Source organism: Nicrophorus vespilloides, unplaced genomic scaffold (genome assembly GCF_001412225.1).
Source record: "Nicrophorus vespilloides isolate i.1.1-1 unplaced genomic scaffold, Nicve_v1.0, whole genome shotgun sequence".
NCBI lineage: Eukaryota > Metazoa > Arthropoda > Insecta > Coleoptera > Silphidae > Nicrophorus > Nicrophorus vespilloides.
Genome location: NW_017100097.1, coordinates 300,849 through 323,739, shown reverse-complemented (window position 1 = coordinate 323,739; position 22,891 = coordinate 300,849). Strand labels below are relative to the sequence as shown.

The following is a 22,891-nucleotide window of genomic DNA, read 5'->3' as shown; positions in this document are numbered from 1 at the left end:
AGGCAGAGGAAGCGGTTATTTCTTTTCTCATCATTTCAATATTATTATTTTTTCATATTTTTGAAATCTACATCAGCTTAAGATTAATCAGTTCCGTGTGGGTAACTAGCAATCTACGTGTGTAACATTCATGTAACATACATATATAAATCATCATAAATACTTTCGTTTTGGATAATAGTCATTATTATACATCTAAGCAGATCTGGGATTAGTGGAAGAAAAGCACACATCGTCGAAATGCGAAGAGAGCCCTCGTCGCCATGTAAATATGGAGGAAATGTATGCGAAGCTGTCGTCCTCGCGGACGGACTACTTCCCTTATTCTTGTGTAATAATACTTTCTTGAATACATTAAAGCTATTTCGGTCGCTTTCTGCTGAAAGCCTGAAAATAGTTAGTACATACGTACGAAAATAATAATTGAACATAAAAAGAAGACATAGAGAAATAAAATATAAACGAACAAAACGTAATATACATATATAAACTAATACGGTAATATAATAGTAGTAAAAGTAGTAATTAAAACATTATAAATGAACGGAATCGAAAATCGGATCTGGCAAGAGTTGATTCCCTCCACTTGTTGATGTCCGGAAATAAATTAAGTAAAAAGAAGTCTTAAGAGAATTATTGCAAAGTTAACTAAAAAACAATATAATAATATATATATATAAAAAAAACTAATAGTCACTTTGGTATTAGATCAATATGTATAAAGTATTTATAGAGAATTAAGTTAAATAAATTAAGTGTGGGGAGGGTGGATGGTTGGTTGTTTGTTTGATGGGTGCGGATCTTTGTTGGTTGGTTTGTTGCTTGAATGGTGTGGTTTGTGGTTACAATATTCTCTTGATCGTCCTAATCGATGTCCATCTGTCGCCGCCTGCCCTTCTGCTTATCCCGTTTCTTCTTGATGTTTGGCATCACGACGCAGCTGCAGCCGCTGCGGACGCGGATGTAGTCCAACGTCCATCGAGTCTCATTCGGGCCGGAGGAGATTGACGGAAAGTAGTTGGGCCGCTGCCGGTGGTGGTGATGGTGGCGTCCGGTGTCCTTGACGAGGGCATAGGTGTAGCTGTACTTCTGCACGCATCTGGATTGGGCGTGCAGTTTCTTTTCCATAAAACGGCACGGTTTATCCAGGATGTCCTGGTGGCAGGAGAGCTCGTAGAACCGCTGCCTGTTGTTGCCGTCCCTGTACAGCTCGACGTATTGGTCGTCCTGGTTCTTGCCACCCTCCGGCTCCACCATCTCAAGGACTGACGGGCAGCAATCCACGCCGGTCCTGTTCTTGATCTCCTGCTTCAGAAGCACCTGATTCTCGCGCACGGTTAGCAGTTTACCTGCGTCGTCCAGCGGGTTCTCATGCCGGTAGTAAAGATCGTACCTACAACAACATAACAAAATACAATTATCAAATTTATTGTACTTTCACAACACAATACAAATATACATTTAAAGGTATCTATACACTGTGCGTTAATTGACAAACAACATGGATTAGTAATTGAGGTATTAGCATAAATGCCTAGTTACTTGCATGATCTAAATATACAAGGTATGAGACCCTTCTGTTTGGGAACTGTATGTTGCCTCATATTGAAAACTGAAGATTTTGAATACTTCCCTTCAAGCACCTCTTACGTTATATGTAAATAAAGCATATAGGTAAAATCTTACTTTGTATACAGTTTTTCGTATTGAATGAAAATCCCGAAACTTGATTAGTACTTGTATAAGCCAAGTATATAAGCATCTTAACACAATAAATGGGAAGCTTTGTAAAACACTAAACTAAATAAATTATTTTAATGACAAAAAAATGATTGTTTTATCATATCCTAACCATATTTCTTCACTTCAGTTTTAGAACTAATTGACTAATATAAATCAAAATGGACACATTTTCAGGAGAAACTGGGTCATTTTTATTCATTAATTATTTTTTTTAATCTGAATATTTTAATACAGACATTCCAAACAATTAACATTAATATCATATAAGTTACAAATATTGTTTATAATAACAAGTTGTCTAGGTTTAAGAGAAACTAGTAAATTTAAAAAAATAGCATTTGCCTTAAAATAATAATAAGTGATATTTTCTATATATTTTGTTGTTATACTTGTTATAAATGTTCCAACATTGGAATTTGCAAATCATACGTTGAATCTTTGAGTACCCAAGAAACTAGTTATAATTAGTTCAAAACAATCAATTATATCACACGCCTTGCTAAAATCACTGCGAATTATATCAACTTGACATTGATTAACTACCACTCGTGATTGATATAAACTGCATTATATAAGATTAGTTCGATATCTTTCAAAGATTATTTGCATAGTTACTCAGTTTCCTATAAACTGGAAGAAATTGAACATGATTGAAATATTATAACACAGATTATGAATCATGAATGAATAACTTGGAACGTTTTCAATCTAACATATTTCGAATAATACTTAATTTAAGTAACATAATCATGTTTTATTTTTAAAACTATAACGTTAAAGAGAGAAATTGTAATTATAATTTAATCAAATAATATGTTCCGCCAATATTCTGGACTATTTGAAACCGGACTAATCAAGGACTTCAAAACCGTATAAAAAAGAGACTTGATTTTAGATATAAAAAATGATCATTTATATATAAAAAAATAAATATTGGGTACTATTTTCTTAGAACATCTTTTAAATTCCTCAAATATAATTTAGTTCGTTTTGAAATTGTCAAAAGTAAAACAAATCTTGAAGGCGAATGAAATTCATGCTAGTTTTACTAAAAAATGTGATTTTGTTTTTAAATAGTAATTTGTATATCATATATTAAAATACTTCTGACCAATAAATTAAGTTTATTATTAAAAAATGAACATTTACTATACAAATGCCAATTTCATTGAAACTTATTGAAATTTAAGTACAGGAAGCATAAATTATGTTTTCATTATTTGTGATGAATACTATAGTAATTTTGCAAATGAAAACGATTTATAACAAATTTTAGACAAAACACATATTACATAATATTATTATTGCACATGTATTTTTATGTATTCAATGAATTAAAGTTATATTATAATATAAAAATGAAATTCATCAAAGTCTATTTTTAACATAATTGGTAAATAATAGTCTATTAATTTAAAAATTAAATTATTTGGTTTATTGTTAAATCAATTTCGCTTAATCTTTATGTTTGTGTTTGATCAATAGCAGTGGGAAGTTACAGCAAAACACGATAAGTTCCACAAAGAACAAATAAATTTCATTCATACAAGTAATTGTAAACATAACAGATCTGAATCTAAATCAACTATGATATTTGACAAATCGTTTGCAATTGCAGCCGCTTGTTGCTTAGACATTTTAATTGGCGATTATCAGAAATCAGCAACGCACTCTGTACCAGTATTTTAATAATATAATAAACGTCCGAATGATGCAAATTTCCATCGAAACACAAGTTGTAAATATCAGTTCTTAATTGCTTCTCAGAAAATATTCATGAGACTGGATTGGATTCAGTGAAACTAAACTAAATTTAAAATATCTTTGCTGTCAAATGCACCGAGCACACAGTCGCATTTAATCGGAATACGTAATGCTGTCAAGACTGTGCCATCAAATGTAGTTACGACATTCTAATCTCGTAAATCCGTTAACATAATAATCACTAGTCTTTAATTATTGGCTATAAATTGTTGATTTAATTAAACTGTGCTATATGTAATTACTGTCACGTTTAGATTGTGCTATATGGATTTAATGTCACATTTCCTTCTCAAATAAGAAAGGTGTCCTTCGAGTGTGCATATTGTGAAAATGTGTGTGGTATTGAGTCTCTATTATTGTGAGGTAAAAGGTACTGGTCACTAAATAAAACAATTTTAGAAATTTTACAGATTAACTAGGAGAGATATAATGGAAAGGTATTAATACGTTCTATTTAGGAGATTAATGTTGCTCTTTGCTTTCCATGAAACAACCCTTTTACACGGGCGGCAGGATTAGGGGCGGTAGACCTTTGAAGCCTACGATATTCTACAGCTAATTGTACAGTTATGTAAAGTTCACTTTACACATCATTAAATATATCTGTTATTTTGTATCTTCTCGTTAAATCATCAGACGTTCAGAAAATATTCGTTTGCTTCTGAGTAAAATATCCAAAGAAGGTATGGAAAGATCTATTTCAAATTTGAATACTTCAAATGCTTGGATTTGGTACATCTATTAGAAGTATCTTGCTTTCAAGTTACTTTGATTGTCGGCATTTGTTGGGAAGTTTTTCGAAAGAAACTTGTTATCTTGTCCATTTGCATGTATTTTTTGACTGTCTGAAGTATCAAAACTAATATTTTCTACTGAAGTAACAAATTAGTAATCAAACATTTATATTATACCAATCAACAAATTGAATACTATTATTATTTTAAGACTCTTAATTGAAAACAACAAAAAAATCCTTATTAATTTATTTATTTATTTGTTTAGTCCGGTTTCGTACAGTACGGATTTTTTTCGGATCCAATTAGCCGCACAAACCGAGGTTTTACTGTATTTATTAACAGTAAAAACGACATCGTGAATAATTTGAAATTAAATAAACTTCAATTAATCAATATTTAATGAATTTGTTAATTTCTTTCAAGAGAAACGAAATAATAATTTATATTTAGTTGCGTTATATATTCTTAGTGTAACATAGTTTCTTTATACACAATATACATCTAAAGTAAATTAATCAAATCTTTTTAGATTAAGTATTAAGTCGTATAGTTTTCTCAGTTGTTCTAAAACCTAATTTATTAAGAGAGTTACCTCGTTTAAAACTGTAATTTAGTGTATTCCAATTGCTTCAGTGAATATATTTATAATAAGTTCTTTTAGATATCTAAAGTTCAAGTAATTGTTTTACTTCTAATTATATACATATTTTTCATAAATAATAAGATAATCGAAAACGGGAAATCAATGTTTGTTTTCTCTATGGACAAATGAAAATAACTTTAATGTGAAGGAAGATTCGATCTGAGGGCATGCGACCGAAAAGTACGGTGCGTCGATTATCCGTCTGTCGTGAGTCGAAGCAATTGTCGAGGTTCGCTCGTCCAACAAACTAACAACTAAGAGATGGGAGATGATTGAGTCGACTTACCAATCGTGCATTTTATGATTCTTCTTGAGATTGTGTCTGGCCTGAGAAATTGAGTCGTTATAATTGTGTTCGTAGGAAGCGACCGGGCAAAAAATAGCGGCTAAGCTAAGCACCTGCAACAGAGAGAAGAACAACATCCAATTAACACCTCAAGATACAAAATATAGGAATCGTACAAAATCGTGTGCGGCCAGATCAATCAAATGGACGACCTGTCAATAACACATTACCATTAGATGTAACATAGCAAGCAGATTCCGCTCGGATTCGGAAAGAATTATCCCGAAAGATTCTCTTTCATTATTATTGGTACCCATAAAACGGAGCGGTAAACTGGATGGCACGCAATTCACTTAACACTTTCCATTCGCGTATACCGTTGGATCTTTTATATGTAGCTCTTCACACTCATTCCCCAATTTATGGGTGCATACACAGATTGTTTTACAATCGATTAAAAAAACGAAAGTGATGTTAAAGTAATTCCGAAGTTTATCCTGTTTGTGTACATTCGCGCGTTTCCTTCATCCAGACTAGAATCCGAACAAGTAGTTTGACCTAGGCGAAGAGGTAGGTGTCTTCAGTGTACGCACTTCGTTGACCCGTCGAGAGACTTATGTGTCTGTTTGTCCAATGCAAAATTGATAGCAGTACTGAAGTACCCGAATGGGGGGGCACTTGTACTTTGTGTGTATGTCTAGCGGCGCCTCATGTGCCGATGTAGAAAGGGGGATGGACCGCACGTCCCATCGGTTTTCCTTCCAGAGGAACAAAAGAAGGACATCTCTCTTATTTTTTCCCGTTTCTGTGAGGGTGGCGTTCACGCCCTACGCAATAAAAACCTGCTAAATGTTTATTTGACAAAATAAAAAGAAAATAGTGTCCGAAACCATAACGGGACAACGGAAAGTGAGCATGCTTCAATGCGTTAATAAATACCCACTAGAGGAGCGACAATTTGCGGAACACTTGGAAACCGGAATTCCGCGAAGACACAAATTTCCATATTGACACAAAAGGAAGCGCACTTCACGGACAATTCAGTATTCAAATATCGAGAACTTTACGAACCACATTTCTTACTTTACAGCTTGTAAATCTTTTATGTGCGGTAATAAGAATTATACTGTAGCAAATCATCTTCGTTCTACTTAAGTGCCCTTTTAAATGTAAGGCAATTAGGCAAATTCAAGTATTCCATAAATCAATTCTTATTTAAAATGTTAGTATAATAAGATTTTTAATATATTTCGATCAATAATTGCATTATATTATCTACGTTTTGATAAATACATATAATATTATTATATAATACTTGACTTTAGTTACTATTAATATTTTTATATACGATGGACTTTCTTTTTCAGTTTGATTACCAAATATGGTGTCCAATTAACTGTAATTGATCTTTGAATGATTGTGAGAATAGATGCACGTTATCGTAAAATAAACAAACCGAAGTATTTGCATTTCCCGTAAAACAGGCATAGATTATGGTGAGGAAACCAGTTGCTAAAAGAGACATCAGACTGTCCTGGAAACAGAGACGTTAAGCGTCTCCTCGTGGAGAGAACGAAGAAATGAGAAACGTCCCCGTGATGAATGGCCGATGATAAATATTAGTATTAGCGAGCTAGTTGTTGCCCAATAGGAAGGAACGCATGTTGGACGTCAAGAAGACAAAGTAGAAAAAATGGCACTTGATGCAGTTATTAATCGCCTACATGGGGCCCCATGGGAATTTTAACAGATTGCCGCCTTTACGTCTGCCTAACGACCTCTCACTCTTTCACATGCGATCCCGCTGTATCTTCACTCTGTCTCGCCCCTATTTCTACTCGTTTCGCAGAACATTTGCAACCTACATTGTTTTAGATGAATAATGGCAGGCTCTTAAATTTGTCCGTCGCCATGGAGAGGATGTCAAAACCTAACAAACAAAAGCAGACGAACAAAAAACAAAAGTGATGGAAGCGGCGTACAATGCCGACCAGACGTAAACTGTTAGACGGCATTGCGATTTAAAGCCGCCCCGGTCTTTAGTTATTGGATGTCACGGTATAACATGTAAATATACATATGTATATAGATGGATATAGTTGTATGTCCACGTGGGTTTTATTGCAGGACTTTTCCGCGTTTCGCCCGTGACAACGTAATACCACGGAAGAGATCATCCATCCAGTCCACCGGACACTATGTATAATATCCGCACATCAAAACCTACAGATTAGCATCTGAAATATTAGCAAGTCATTCGGATTAATTCGCGCATCGAACGTGTTTGTTCACTCTGTCTCCGGTTTTCAAATTAATAAAACATTGTATCACATAATATGTGTCCGCACTTCGGAAACTCTTCTAATCTACTAGATTTACTTCATAAACTAAACCTTCATTATTCTTTTACATAGAATTAATTGTTTAATAAAAATCGTCGAATTAGTTTGCAAAGTGGGACTATATGTGGAAAAATATACCATACTTTTTTCAATATATTATTTTGTACTATGAAAAAAGTAGAAACATTATTATTTAAGTTAGTTATATGTTTTTTTTAATTGTCTTTTTGTATACAGAATTACCTTGGACTGTTCGAAAGCGGACTAATCAAGAACTTTAAATCAGATAAAATATATGTATAATTAAGAATATGTACTTTATTTTATGAAAGTGAAAAAAAATCTTACATTATTAAGTTTGTTTGAAGTTTTTTGTCTTTAAATTAATAAATCATTGTATCTAATAATATATGTCAACACTTTGGTAACTCTTCTAATCCACCAGATTTTATACATAAAGAAAACCTCCATTTATCTACTTTATTATGCTTGAAGAGATCATATTACAAATAACTATATGTTGTAAATTATTTTACATCCTCGGCACGGCATAATATTTCATCATTCTAGTAAACAGAGAAATATAGAAATAATGTGTGTTAAATTGAACAGATGATTTACTAATATAAAATATGACTATAGAATAAAAATATAGCATTAAAACTAGTTATTGAGCAAATTATGACTAATAAATAATTGAATTTATTATATTATAAAAAAACGATAATTATTTTGAACACTGTAATTAATCAGATAACGAATATTTTTAGTATATTATTATACAAAATACAAAATATATTTTCTTATAATTACATTATTTCATAATCCTCAATTTGAAAATCAATAATTCGAATCTATAAGTAATTTTTACATATATTAAAATTTGTCAAATTAAAAATGAACCTTTTAAATATGACCTGAAACAAAACTTTCGAAGACAATAAATAACTACAGTTTCTGGAATTTAGGGATAATTGGCGAAGCGTAGAAGTGCGCACCATTAAGTTGCTTAAATCTGGAGATTTATAGGGTCTGGGTCTGACATGGAGCGAGAGGATGTGCGTCTGGAATGCACCAGCTATTTTCGCGTAGAAGAGACGAAAGGACAATCGACGATAAATTCGGTGATGAACTTTACCCGATTGCCACAAGGACAATTTCGAATTCCCGACTCGAGATTTGAGGCGATAAACGGCCGAAGGGGAACGGTAGCTACAACAACCTACACAAAGACCAATAATGCTTAACAATTAAGTATCGGTTCAGCGTTATGTAAATAGGAACTACCGCAACAGAACGCGCGTACATACAAATACGTACTTAGAGCAGCAACATTCCTTCGGGCTGTAAATTATTAAGAAACGAATGGCAAATGGGAAAATGCACAATAGTCCGAACGCATAAAGACATATTGATGTTCGTTGCCCATATCCAGCGACCATCAACAATTCTATTCGATCGCTTCGATTTTTAGCAGCAATTGAAGAAGTTAAGAACCAATTACAAATTCAACCAAAAAGTCCACGAAACTCTCAATGAAAAGTTAAAAGCAAACATACGAGATCACAATCGGAATAAGTTTCGTAAACGCTTTCAGTAATAATGAAACGGATCATTATTTAATTGAAATTAGGTTGCTTAAATTATAGCCATTTGCCAATTAATGGTTTCAGATTATAAATCACGAACGTTTAATTAATTGCCTCCCCCCTCGCGCCGTTTACATAAGTTGCGTACATTAATTTGTTAATTAGGCAACCGAAAAAACGAAATCCAAGAAACCGGCGAATCGCGAGCGCTCGAATGTGACGCGTGTTGCATAAGCGGCGCGCCGTTATGCAAATCCGCGATCGTTTTCGCGCTACGCGTTTCATTCATCCGTCGATTATCAATCACGGCAATTATAGCGCCATGATAATAATATATAATTATTATTGCGGTCGGCAATTAATTCGAGTAATTGAATACGTCGGATAATTGGCATTTACAGGAATTGGCGTTTGTTCGCGACACCGAGATTTCCTTGACTTTACGTTTGCACCATTGGAAAGATACAATCGAACGATAAATACTCAGCAACTCCTCTTTAATTCCTCTAGAGCAGTGGTTCGCAAACTGTTAAATCCTTTAAATCTACTCAACTTCTTCAGAAGATAGTAGAGATGAATAACTTTGAAGACCACTACTATAAAACTAAACTTATACTAAATTATAATTGTAATAAAATATGATTAATTATATTTATATAGACTCGATATTATATTGTAAATCCGGTAAAATAGACAAAATGAGTCATAGTATCAATGTACAGAAATATGTGGGATCACAGTTTAGAACCGCTGCCCTATTAATTAAAATTCCAAACTATAACAAATATAAGAACATTATTATATCACCAATACCAAACTACACTAAGCCCATCTAATTAGGAATCGTAGCTTTTTTCTAAAATATGTAAAGCTAGGCTACTTATTTGATGATATTTAGAATACTATATAAAATCTAGCAAACGAAAAAACAAAGCAATTCGAATACCTTACAATATTATTGTAATTTATACCAATTTTATCCATCAATTAAGAACTAATTTAGAAAATGTTCATATTTAATATGTTTTAAGTCTTCAACGAATGACATAATAATATTGAAAAAAAAGCTATACAAGCACTCGAGTGCATATTACAAATGTTGTATTGTGTTTCAAGTAACTTTAGCAGTGACTGTTAAGTCACTATCATTGTTTGTACATTTTTATTACAAATTGATCTTTAAAATAAAAATGAGATGAAATGATGACTGCAGATTGAATTAATGGTATATTGGCTCTTGTGAAGTTTATAACTGTAACTATAAACTGTATTGACTGTTTCAGCACATTGATGCAAATTTTTCCCGTTACAGATTCGTTCTACTCGTATTTAAAGTAATTGATCAAGAAGTAGAGCTTACTCCATAATATTGGCACGTTCTAAAAAAAACGCATTAAAGTTATTTTACACACAACAGCGTAGCCACTATTCACAAATCACAAATCTAAAACTAGGAATTAATGCGTAATTAAACTACGTGCATTTACATATTTATGCCATTTACTGATCGAATGCGCTTCTAAAGTTGATTTAATGGAATTCGCTCAAAGTAATGTTATAGGTATTAAATGGTTAAGTAGAAAACTAGCAAACGCACTTAAAGTAATAAAGAGTTATTGCTTATATTGGTTACTTGTGTATTTTTTAAGTAATAATGCTTCTAAATTTGTCTAAAGTCGTAATGCATTATTTTTTAAATCTTAAAGGATTATATTTGCAAAAGCTGTACATCAAATATAACGATTATAGCAAAATTAATAAATTTTAGTTTGTGAGAAGTATTTCTTTAGTACCACAATAGAATGATATAAAATTATTACAGAAATAACTTTAAGAACAACATTTTTTACATGATCCATATTCACTTAAAATATAAGGATCAGAAATTATGTCATGTATTGGCAAAAAAAAACTTTAATAAGTATCTTGTCTTAATTCAAAGAGTTGGGCCAGAAATTCCTAAATTTCGACACCCAAGTCAGTTTTAATGAATGTGCTTATTAAAAGGTGGTAACTCTTATTTCCTGTACATATTCTAGAAAATTAAAATAACGCTCCACTAGGCTTGTTCAAAAGGTGGTACATTGCGTGTACCTCAAAGAGTTAAATACAGTTCTCATTATGTAAGAAGTAATATTGATAATTATCGCAATAAATATTGTTATTATTAAATATTTATTTTATTTTAATTTCATTATTAGGTATTGAAGTGTTAATAAAAAATAAGGAGAATTTCAATATAAGAAGTTTTATTTAAGGATGCGCTCAATCACTTTTATTGTTTCATGAAAGTGCCTTTGCGATGTGATTTCCTTCAAATAAATTTGTATATTTAAAAAAAAGACATTAAAAAGCCGTGGGAAACAGAATTCGTTTTCAGTTTAGTTTTATTTATCGCGTATTATTGGGATTCGAACAAAACAGCACACAACACTTTTACGACATCGCCGGATAATAAATGTGGCGTCGCGTCGAGAACAGGAAAGGCGCGAATTGTATTGTGGTGAAATAAAAAAAAACAGAGAAGAAGGAAAGAGAAAAGAAACAAATGTAAACGAAGAGAAAAACGCGCGCGAAATGAATGAAAGACAGAGAGGATAAGAAAAATGCACGTTTCCTCTGCGCCGGAGAACCGATTTGGAAATATGCGAATCGCAAAGTTTAGCGCCATTAATTTGAAATTCCCGGCACAAGTGCGCGCCCTGGTCCGACTCGGCTCGACACACTCGACGCACTCGCCATTCATATGCAAGGAAATAACGCAAAACAATATTCCGTATATGTCGGGAATTTAATGGGAGGCATTAGTGAGCGCCGTTTCTCCCGCGAAACGTGTCGAAGAAGATGGCATAAATTAATGGTAAACGAGTCGTTTAACAACCTCTGCTCACTCTTTCACTCGCCGTCTGGGAATTCTGGTCATCTCTGTCGTCTTGGATCCCGATGGGAGGACGATGGAGCAGCTCCCGCTCGGATGCAAAACCCGAATTGTTTTAATTGTATTCGCGTGCTCGCTAATTACCTTATTAACGACCGTGTATATATTTACAACTCTCGAAGAAGAGGCAAACCGAAAACTCGTAAATTGCAAATAAACGCTCAAAAATGTATCCTCTTCAAACCTGTTTAATTGCACCCTACTTATTCATGCAATTCGTCACACTTTTTTGTCCGCGGTACCCTTTTGCACTTAAAAAGTACGAAGATCCCCCTAAATATATTTCGCGTGCCCCACTTTGAGCATCACTGGTGTTTGTGTTATTTGATTAATACTATGTGAAATTGTCAGTAAGTGAATGCAGTCAATAGTTTTAGTGAGAATATTGGTGATATTATATTTCTAATAAATGAAAATTCTGTGTCAGTTAATTCGTAAGTTTGACGTGTTTAAAAGAGTTTGTTGAAGAGATTGACATATTATATTTATAATGAATCAGAATAACTATTGTAGGTAACAAGATACATCTAATAAAGCTGATGAGAACGTTGTCAATGAAAGTGACAAATTATATTTGAATTGATAAGAGTAACTAAATATGTTTGTCGGTATCGGTTAATACTAAGTATGTTAATATTATATCTAGATTTTTCTAATTTATATTTGTTAGTTCTTGTTTCCTCTACATTTTGCGAGTATCAACATTTAAAATAAATGAGAATAATTTATGATAATTGTTTATAATGGAGAATAACTGTAATATTTGTCGGTATCTGTTAATATTGTTTAAGTTTGTTTTAAACGAAACGCAACAATTTTTAAGTAATCAATTAATAATAGAACAAGCAATATTTCCAAATGATAAGAGTTATATAATGTACGGTAAAATTCGATGAAACTTTCACTAAAAAATAGAAGCGATTAGACAAGAGATTTATTCTAATTGGTGATGTTATTTATTTTACTTGAAAGATAAAATTTTAGTTAATTATCGATGCGATTGTATCATGCAATGGAATGTACAAGAAAATTGTGCCAACGATATTATATAATTTTCAAAAAGAAAGTGGAAACGTTGTCTCCACATGAAACGTACTTAATGATTACAAACATTCATTTATATTAAATTTAGATAAGAAAATATATATGCATTTGAAACTTTAGCAATTATCGTTTTACTAAATTCAGTTTTACTACAAATTATTAAATTATTTCTACAAAAAAAATGAGTTCTGACTTATTTCACCAAGTTTTCGACAAAAAAAATCATTTAAGCTCTTAAATCAATTTACATTGATATTGAAATATGCTTGATAATAGTTTAATATACTTAAATGTCACTTTCTATATGTTATTGGTATATGATAAATACGTGATATATGTGATTGAAATAATGGTTAAAACTGTTTACGACAATTCCAGTTAAGTGAGAGGCGACCGACTTCCGATACAGAAGGTACCATAAAAATAACGATGTAATGTTATTATTATCGTCATTATTATTAAAATATTATTGCAACTGGTTATTAAACATTAGCTTTATGTTTATGGTTTTGCATAAATAAAATGTAACAGCGGTTACATCACGAATGCTCTTAGATCGGTATTGGTTCAATTGTCCGCCTCCAACTGTTTTAATTGCAGCCCTAATTCCAAACAAGTATTGAAGTATGGGTATGGTATGTATCTTGGTATAAAAAATGTATATTCAAATATCGCAATGTATATGAACGTATATATTATACAAATTAAATTCAAAATAGCAATGAAATTTACGAATCTCAAGTAAATTTTACTGCGGTAAATTGTACATATCAAAAGATGTATACTTGTCAGTATAACATGCTCATTTCAGTACATGTTTACATGATGTATACCTTGTTTCGCAAAGATTTATGGTTCCCGTAATTTTCACACATTAGAAAGATTCATTGTGATAACTCTATACTTGTACAATCTAGCTGAATTTTACTTTACAACTAAACTAAAATAGCTTTTTGATATGGAGACGAAATGTATAATATTTAGAGAAACAGTTTCTTCGTGGGAAGTAGAATCAGTCATTTACTTATGTAAAAAATAGTATATATACTTCTTATATATTTAAAAAATTTCTGCATTTGTGTAATTTAAGAAATATTTAACAGATTGTTTATAAAAAATGTTGATTGTAATGTGATATGTTTTGTGATTGACCATTTTCTCTAATGAATGATAGATGTAATTATATTGAACTCTTGAAATTAATGGTTGCTTTATATATTTTGATTAGATATATTAATTTAGTTATTTATTTATAGAAGCAATTAAGTTTTCTTTATTTAGTTAACTAGAACCTTTATGTTAGGTTGTCAAAATTTGAATAAAATGGATAAAATCTAGTTATACCGTGTACACTGCACGTAACAAAAGTGAAACTGAATGTTAATGAACAATTCCATATGCTGATAAACGACACAGGAAGATGTTATACTGGTTTGCCGGATTGGGTATTAGAAACCAGAGCTATTTAACATTAATGAATCTGTGATCTGCGATGGTTAAGCGCGATTACGGGGCGGAGGGCAGCCAGATGTTGGACCAGATAAAGTCCGATTTTGGTTTAATAACCAGGTCTCGGATTATTAAATGATCCCAGAGGGGGACAGACGTACATCCGCGACAAGGAGTAAAGGCGAAGGAGATTAATATGTTACAATCGCAGACAACGTATAATAATGAAAATGCAGCATCCACTTGCGCCGATCGTATCATTTTATCTGCGATATTTATTGCGGCATTCGCGTTCGGCCGCGCAAAGAGATGGAAAGGAAGAGGAGAAGAAGAAGAGGTGAGGTGAGATGCAGGCAGAGAGACCGCATAATAATAGATCGTCTAACATGTGTAGAACATGTATTTAAGCGGCGAGAGAGCGAATTCCCGGCTTCTTCTAATGGCCTTAATGTATGCAATCGGACGGCCCAGGTATTTTAATGTATACACGTGAACGCCGAAACCGAAATCTGCACTGCACGAATCCTCTTCGATCGGACACCACCCTCAGAGTTCGATGAAAGTGCCGCTCATTTATTTAATGTAGAACATAGTTTCGATTCAGATAATGCAATTACTTAGTGCAGTGTTTTATGATATTATTCTGTGGTGACCACTTTCACCAGCTGAATGTTAGAGGGCGCTGATTACATTTTCTCTCTTTGATTGGACACCTCTAAATGTAGGACAGCGTATATCAACTTTTTTGCCACGCGACCCATTTGCGACCTATTCAAAATTTAACTCGTCCTAATTTTGGGCAGTGACCAATAGGTTAAATATAGAAAAATTCAATTACTCAATAGAAACGATTTATGATTGTTTACATTCTTGTTTTTATTACTGATTACTTTTTTGAGTGCTAATTGCATTAACAAAAGAATGATAAAAGTTACTGATTACATTATAATCAAACGTAGTTTCTTTCTTTGCTCAGCAACAACCCAATGTAAAATACTTTTATTTTGAGAATTTAATTATTTTCTAAAGAGTTTTATTATATTATATCGCGGTGACCCTTAAGGAAAGTTCCTTAAGGGAATGATAGAAGTCTGCAATTGTATCCTAAACAATATCTCTTCTTTCTTCGACTCCACCCTCAAACAATCTGTTGGAGGTACGTCATGGCTTTCGTAATCTTTGAGTTATGAGTTACGATGTCACGTCCACTTTCTTTACACGTGTTTTGCCTCAACTGTCGCAAACCCAAACGAACAGAAGGAAAAATGTCTCCTCTTGTATCGCTAATAATTTCCGAGAACTTGAAATACTTGTAAAGAATTATTGCCAATTCTCAAAAAAAAGAAAACGGTAGGAGCGGTTTTTCAATATTGTGAATATTTATGCAAATCATCACTATTGTAATGTATTTCCATTATGTCAGTCCCAAATATTATCAAATACTATTATTGATAGCACATGTTGAAGCAGAACTTCAATAAGTAAAATGTATTGTGTTTTATTGTACAATAACATACAAAGGGCTATTGACTACAGTCTAACTTCAAAGTGTATTACGAAATTTCCAAATATTAACATAAAAGTCGGTGATCTTCATTAAGTTTAGAAAATTTGACATACATTAGTGAATTTTTTTTTTATTAATAAATGTTATTTTTATAGACAATCGAAGATTTAATGAATATATTAGATTTCCAATGAATCTGCCCAGAAATAATATTATATTCAATTATTTCCTGGAAGGAAAGCATTAATTTTTACATCTGCTACTTTTTTTTCAAAGTTTAAATTATCTTTTTGGTTTTCTTTGTATATTTATTCTTAATAGCAAGTAGCATCCGTTTTGCGATAAGATTCGATGGCAGCAAAACAGAGTCGTAAAATGAGAAACACTTCGCATTGCTAACATTCCACCCACAATGTTGTGGGACCATAAAAAAATAAAAGCGTAAAGTGTTACTGTATTTTCGTTTTTTTTCTTCTTCAGATTTTCTTGTCTCTTTTTTTCATTTAAAGTTTTCAACTCAGTAAAGGTCATTTATACTATATCTCGTAAAATTGACAGTATATAGATTTTTAAGAACTTGTAATTTGTATAGCGGCAAGACTTAGTGAAATACTCTTAGCCCAAAATGCAATATATTTTACTGCTTCAAACTTAAGCAACATATGGCATGGATAGTACTTTGGTAACAATCTAGTAGAATAAAAAGGATTTGCTTTAGTCTATAGAAAACAAAACTTCTAACAAATATAGAATTAACTAAAATATGCCATGATTTTAAATATTAATGACGATATTCGTTTGATTACTACAATATTTTTCATTTAATAAAAATATAAAAAAACTACTTAGAAAAGGGGAAACTGCAATGACTATTTGATTTTGATTACTTTTATTATATAACTTTTGTATATGATTATTAATTATAAGAAAAGCTCACTGTATTTTCAATAAATAATTGATATTTGTTTTAAATTATCATAAATACATAATTTTCTATTATTTTATTTCTAATAACTTTTATCCTTTTCCCTATTCGATATGTCTATTTGGAATATATTAATAATTTCGCACTTTCTAAAGGAATTGCGTTTTCAATATACAATTAATCATCCGATATGAAAGATTATTAGTTGGTTAATAGTGACTAGTGAAAGCAATAAATTAAATATTTACTATTAAAGCTATAACTCGCATAGTCCGGCTTCGATCAGTGCGGATTCACTATAATCTGGTTTGGAAATTTTAAAACAAACTAAATTTTAATAACAAAAATAAATTCTCATAAAGTATTTTGCATTTAAAGAGAAGTTTATACTAACTAAACACAATTATTACAAATTTAAATTTTTTTTTAAATCGTTTTCATATGTTTTGTTACGAAATTCATAATAATTCTTAAAAAATAGGTTTAGGTTGCTGAAAATGAATTCATAGTTTTTTTGTAAATGTTTATCTAATTCTATGTTTTTTTCTAAATCTTACCTTTTTTTTGTATATTGCGGAAAATGTTTATAATTTGTATATTTTGTGCTTGAGTATGATTAGATTTTATCAGACTTACATAATACCATTACAATGTACTCTTGATTTGATTAATTATTGTAAAGAAGTTCATTGTTCACTGTTACGGTTTAAGTATTAAAATATTAACATACACGAATGCATGCCCAAATTGGCAATACTTAAGTAAAGTTTTGAGTAATTAAAATTAAGTTCTTACCGCGGCGAAGAGGGCTCGAAGGGATTGTGCAATTCGCATAGTAGCCAGTGCTGGCGAGTGGTGGAGGTCGTGCAAGGGGCGTCTCAACCCTCGCACCTCGGCCGCCCTTATTCCTTCCGGCTGCTACGCTTCTGTCCGCACCATCGTCATCCTCCAGGGCCCAATGTTCCTGACTTCCTCCCAATCGGTAAAGGAGACGACGGATGGATCTGCTCTTCCTCCTTCTGCTGTCGAAGTCGATGGTTGTGGTGAGGTTGCACGCGCGCACACGCACTCACATACACTCGCACGCACCCAACGATGGCACTAAGACGGCGATGCCGATGCTAAGATGCTGATGGTGATGACTATGATGATGGTAGGCAGATGAAGAAGAGCGGCGGCTGCAACCACTACCTGTAACACACGATTCAGAACGAAACGAAACCAATTAATTTCCGACCAACGCATCGCCACTGCTGCTCCTCAACTCCTTCCGACGCCCCCCCGATACCCCCGCATTAACACCCGATAATTATCAATTAAAAAATAAACCGACAACAATCCGGAGGATCGAAAGACCTAAAGGTTAACTCTTCGATTGTTTTATGTGGACCTCCCAAAACACAAACACAATCACCAATTAGAGATTAGGGTAATAGATACCATTCAAAGGGGATCTCACAGAAAACAAACGAATTATGCTTAAAAACCTGAATCTCAATATCATTCTAACAGAAGAATACAATTCTGTTTTATTCATTAAGTTTTTTTTTGACAAAATATAAATTAAAGTTATTTTTCAAAAACAAAAGTTCTGGAAAAAGTTTCATTGATATTTAAATGTCAACAATTTCAATATATAAAAACACAGAATATATCTAGATCTGAAATTAGGGCTAATGATAATCAATTTGATTAAGAATAAAATTATTTTGCAATATATGCAATATATCGTATATATAGTTAATTAGTTTTAATTTACAGTATAAAATGATGTTATTTTCAAAACGTTGTTAAGAAGAAATAAACATGTTTCATAAAAATAAATATTACAAAAAATATATCTAGAAGATTATATTATGAACAATTTGTACATAAACTAAATAAATATTTATACTTATAATTAATTTAATTATTATAAAATGATGAATTCAATTTATTTTATTTACATATGATTATTATTGGCAATAATTAGATACTGACCTAAGTCTTTATGTATAATAGATTTAATTTTATTGCATTTACTATGATTTTAACATATGATAAATTTAGAATCGTAAACAAAATTTCATTAGTTGAAAAGTTGAAATCAAAAGTTATTAGGAGATATAATTGAGCAATACACTACTTTTTAGATTTATTAAGAAAGTACAATAAAAGAGATAATGAAAATCTAATAGATTGGAAGTGTGAGTGTGATCTTACTTTTGGTGAAGGACTAAAGTGAGTTCTCGACGCGCTTTGGATTGATTAATTAGAGGACTGAAGATCGGTGCGTGAAAGTCGGTCCCTTATATACCTTCTAGTATTTTAAATAAAAAAGGAAACCGAAAAACAAAGTCTCATTGAAAACATATAAGCGAGAAGAGAAAGAATGAGAGAGATATACAAGGATCAATTTCCCGGAAATAATTGAGCTCCACCTACGTTGTTTTCTCTCTTTTTTTTTCATCTTCTTCTGTTTCTTAAAAGCAAAGACGTGATGATATAAATTAACCAGGTGGAGGAGGATACCCTCTTCCCCATCATCCCCTATTTACAAATACAACTAATTGGACTATCTGTGGAGGAGGAAATTAATTGGCAAATCTGCGAAACGTAATTCATTTAGGAAATTAATGAATCAATAATAAATTAAATTGAATCAAAAACAACGAGGAAGAATTCACAATATTATGTAATAATAAAGCAAACTGGAGTCGTTTAAATTGAACACAATTTAAAGATTTTTTTAAAATTAAAAGCAAAGAGTCTATTCCAATTACTTTTCAATGACAATTCATTAAATTTAAGTTATCTTTGGAAAAACTTTTCCATTTTTTTTGTTATTGGAAATAATAAAATCTAAATAATTTGGGTGATTCTAATTAGATAAATGTTTAGATGTACGTACAAACTTTTATTGTTGGTATTAAGAGGATCAAAGAATTTAGCATTTGAAATATTTATGTTTTTGTGTTAGACAAGATACCCAGAGTAAGTATAAAAAGTTATGTGTATCTAATACTAGGTATTGCAAGGAATTTATATTGTAAAAAGGACGAAAAGGCGAGTGCAGAACATCGATAAGGCATTCCGATATTGAGTAACGACTGTGTTGTTGCTGTCCGTTTCGGTGTTGACCAAGTACCAAGGCTTGTTGAACAATAAATGATGAAAAGCGGTCGAGGATCGGAATGGGACCAGTTGGTCGTCACCGTCGTCGTCGTCGCCGTGGTGAGTGTGTGTGGTAAATCGTCCCACACGACTCCGAAGCTCGATTAAAGTATCCCAGTGCCATAATTTACGTCGCACAGACTGGATTAGTTTTCGAGATGCAATACAGATTACACGGGATTAGACATACCAGACACTACCAGACGAAGAGAAAGAGGAAGATATGGTGAGAACGAGCGAGAGAGAAAGTGTCGGGCCATAATCCGAGACGACGGCCTGGTGGAAAAATGCTTTCGGAATACGCGAACCGTGCACATCGCAATTGAAAAGCGACTCTTCCTTTCTTCAGACTCTTTCTTTCTTCAACATTGGTGACTAAGGAGGTGGAGGACTCTTCAAGTTCCTTCGCACGAGTTGTTTCGATTCTGTGCAATACCATTTTTGTTTTATTACAAGGTAGTATATGCGCTTAAAGCAGACATTTATGTTATTTAAAGCTGGATTGAGTATAATGTTTTTTTCTGAGTTTTCTTCTTGTTCTTTTTCTTCGTAGAAACTCTAAACCGAAAAACCCGCCCAGAGGAGAGTGGTGTTGCTTCTTTTGAAGAGTGTCAAGGATCGAAAAGTAATATGCAACATTTTTTCGAACGAACGGAGAAGTGTTTGCTTTTCCCAAGAGACAACTGACTGTAGACATACGCACGCGGCTCTCTAGGATATTCCAATTAATGAAGTGGAGTGCCGTTCGTCCTCGACAGGTGAACGGGTAACGCTAGTCTCCTCTGAGTCTTTCCACTTCTAACTGAAGCTTTGATACACTTGCATCAAGAGAAAATTGCCCAACTTATACACTGCCACTAAAAAAGCATTGGCAACGTTAAACGGTTGAATCAATTCGATTCCCATGGGTATCAGATCTAGGGTGTGTCGCAAATGCTCAATGTGAATGTGTTGCACTTATAAAAGCTTGTACTTAATTCCACGAATGTGCTTTCAATTAACAACGTTATTCTAAATGATATACGTTTCATTATATTCATTAAATATTAAAAGTTAAAAAATACATTTAAAAATGTGAATTGTAGTAGATGGTGCTCATTTTTATATGGGTGTAAAGCTGTTAGTAGATAGGCCTGGAAGGTAACACAAGTTCAGCTTGAGCAACTTTCCATTTGCGGTAGTCAGAGCCGGCGAATTTCCCCTCCGAGGAGCGCGCTTTGCGACCATTTTGTTGCGGGTCCCGCTAATCATCGTTAGACACGGAATTAGATAATGGCGGCACCGACAGTGGGCATCGACTAACTATTTCCGCCTCCGCTCTCCACCTTGTCCCCGCTGCCGATAAAACTCCTGCAGCCACCTCCATCCACCTCCGCCTCCTACTACACAACACAGAAGAACAACAGTCGCGCCGCAAACAATAAGCAAATTACAATTAGAAGCAACTATGATTACCATGTGCGACCTTCGCTGACTCCGTCGAACGGCAATAAATCGGGCCTGATTCAATTACGACCGGCGCATACGGATAAATCATGTCCTTCCTAAATCAATCGGACTGTTTCAATTGCGAATATTAATTGAATCCCGCGTGTTATTAATACGGCCGCGCAATTGCGAAACATGAAGAGATGTCTCATCCTCCAAACTCTTCCCCACTACCCGCCTGACACCTCAAGGACCGCCGCATTAATCCTGGACATACATCAAGGCGAGCTGCTGCCAACTCAAATGCACGCACGCCCGTTGCCAACCGCAGCGAATTTCAGTTGCAAATGCGAACGCGAATTATGGTTATCGAAGCACTTCATCTAATTGTAATCTTTTAAAATGGTCATGGAGCCGCTCCAGGCCTGTATTTAATAAATGACCCCTCCTACAAATGGAATTGTTCGCATTAATCGTAACTGCATCATGTTTATAGATACAGTAGGACACTCGATGCGACAAACTCATTTCAGAAAAAATATATAACATTAAATTAAACGTTACAAATTACTCCTACATAACATCAATCATCTTTTAAAATATATAGTGCATCAATTTGCATTGCATATTTGCATTCTTCATAAATAACAATATTATATAACATCAGAATTACGATTTTTATTGATTAAAAAAATGTAGTTGCCAAACTTTGAAAAGTTTTTCAGTTTTTAAATTTTAATACTATATATTATTAAATTAATGCGGGCTTCTGAAAAATATATATATATATAAAATAAATGTTTGGTAATAATGATACAACGCAAAATAATAATGTTATTGGTTACTACTTGGACAAATCACTAAAAGTGAAGAGTAATGCAAACAGATTTTGAAACAAACATTGGAAATTAACAAATTTTCTGGCATTTACTCATTTTAGTCAGAAATTTTAAAATACTATTAGGATAATTAGTAAGATCGTACTAACAAACGGTAGAAGATGGCCCTAGGTGTTAATGCGGCGGCGTTAATGCATTTGTATAGGCTTTATCAGAAACACGGTTCGTGAAGGATGTTTCATGTGAAATATATTTTTAGAAAAAAACAATTCAATTATATATTATAGGAAAATGTCCAAAAAAATAATAAGTAAAATATTTCTACCAACGATTAGTAAAATCAATTTTAAAATCTAATAAAAAAAAAATTCTAAATTACTTTTGCAAAATGTGTATTTATCAAATACTTCATAAAATATTTAATTAGAGACAAAAAATAGATTTTTTTCTGACAAAATACAATTAAATTTAAAAAAAATCATTAAACTGTTCACTCACTACTAC

General features: G+C 32.7%; 1 protein-coding gene across 4 annotated transcripts in view; it reads right to left on the bottom strand.

Moving 5' to 3' along the window:
• Positions 1-530: 530 nt before the first annotated feature.
• The window catches only part of LOC108567808, a 103,964-nt gene continuing 81,603 nt past the window's right edge, over positions 531-22,891 (bottom strand). For 3 of the 4 annotated variants that reach the window (XM_017928498.1, XM_017928499.1, XM_017928501.1), the window contains 3 exons: positions 17,763-18,158; positions 5,174-5,286; positions 531-1,393 (listed from right to left, as the gene is read on the bottom strand). In XM_017928498.1, the coding sequence (XP_017783987.1) occupies positions 865-1,393; positions 5,174-5,286; positions 17,763-17,801 (681 nt within the window). In that variant the 5' untranslated portion in view covers positions 17,802-18,158 and the 3' untranslated portion in view covers positions 531-864. Of the gene's footprint in view, positions 1,394-5,173; positions 5,287-17,762; positions 18,159-19,169; positions 19,381-22,891 lie in introns of those variants that run through there. The other variant, XM_017928500.1, reaches the window with a different exon arrangement.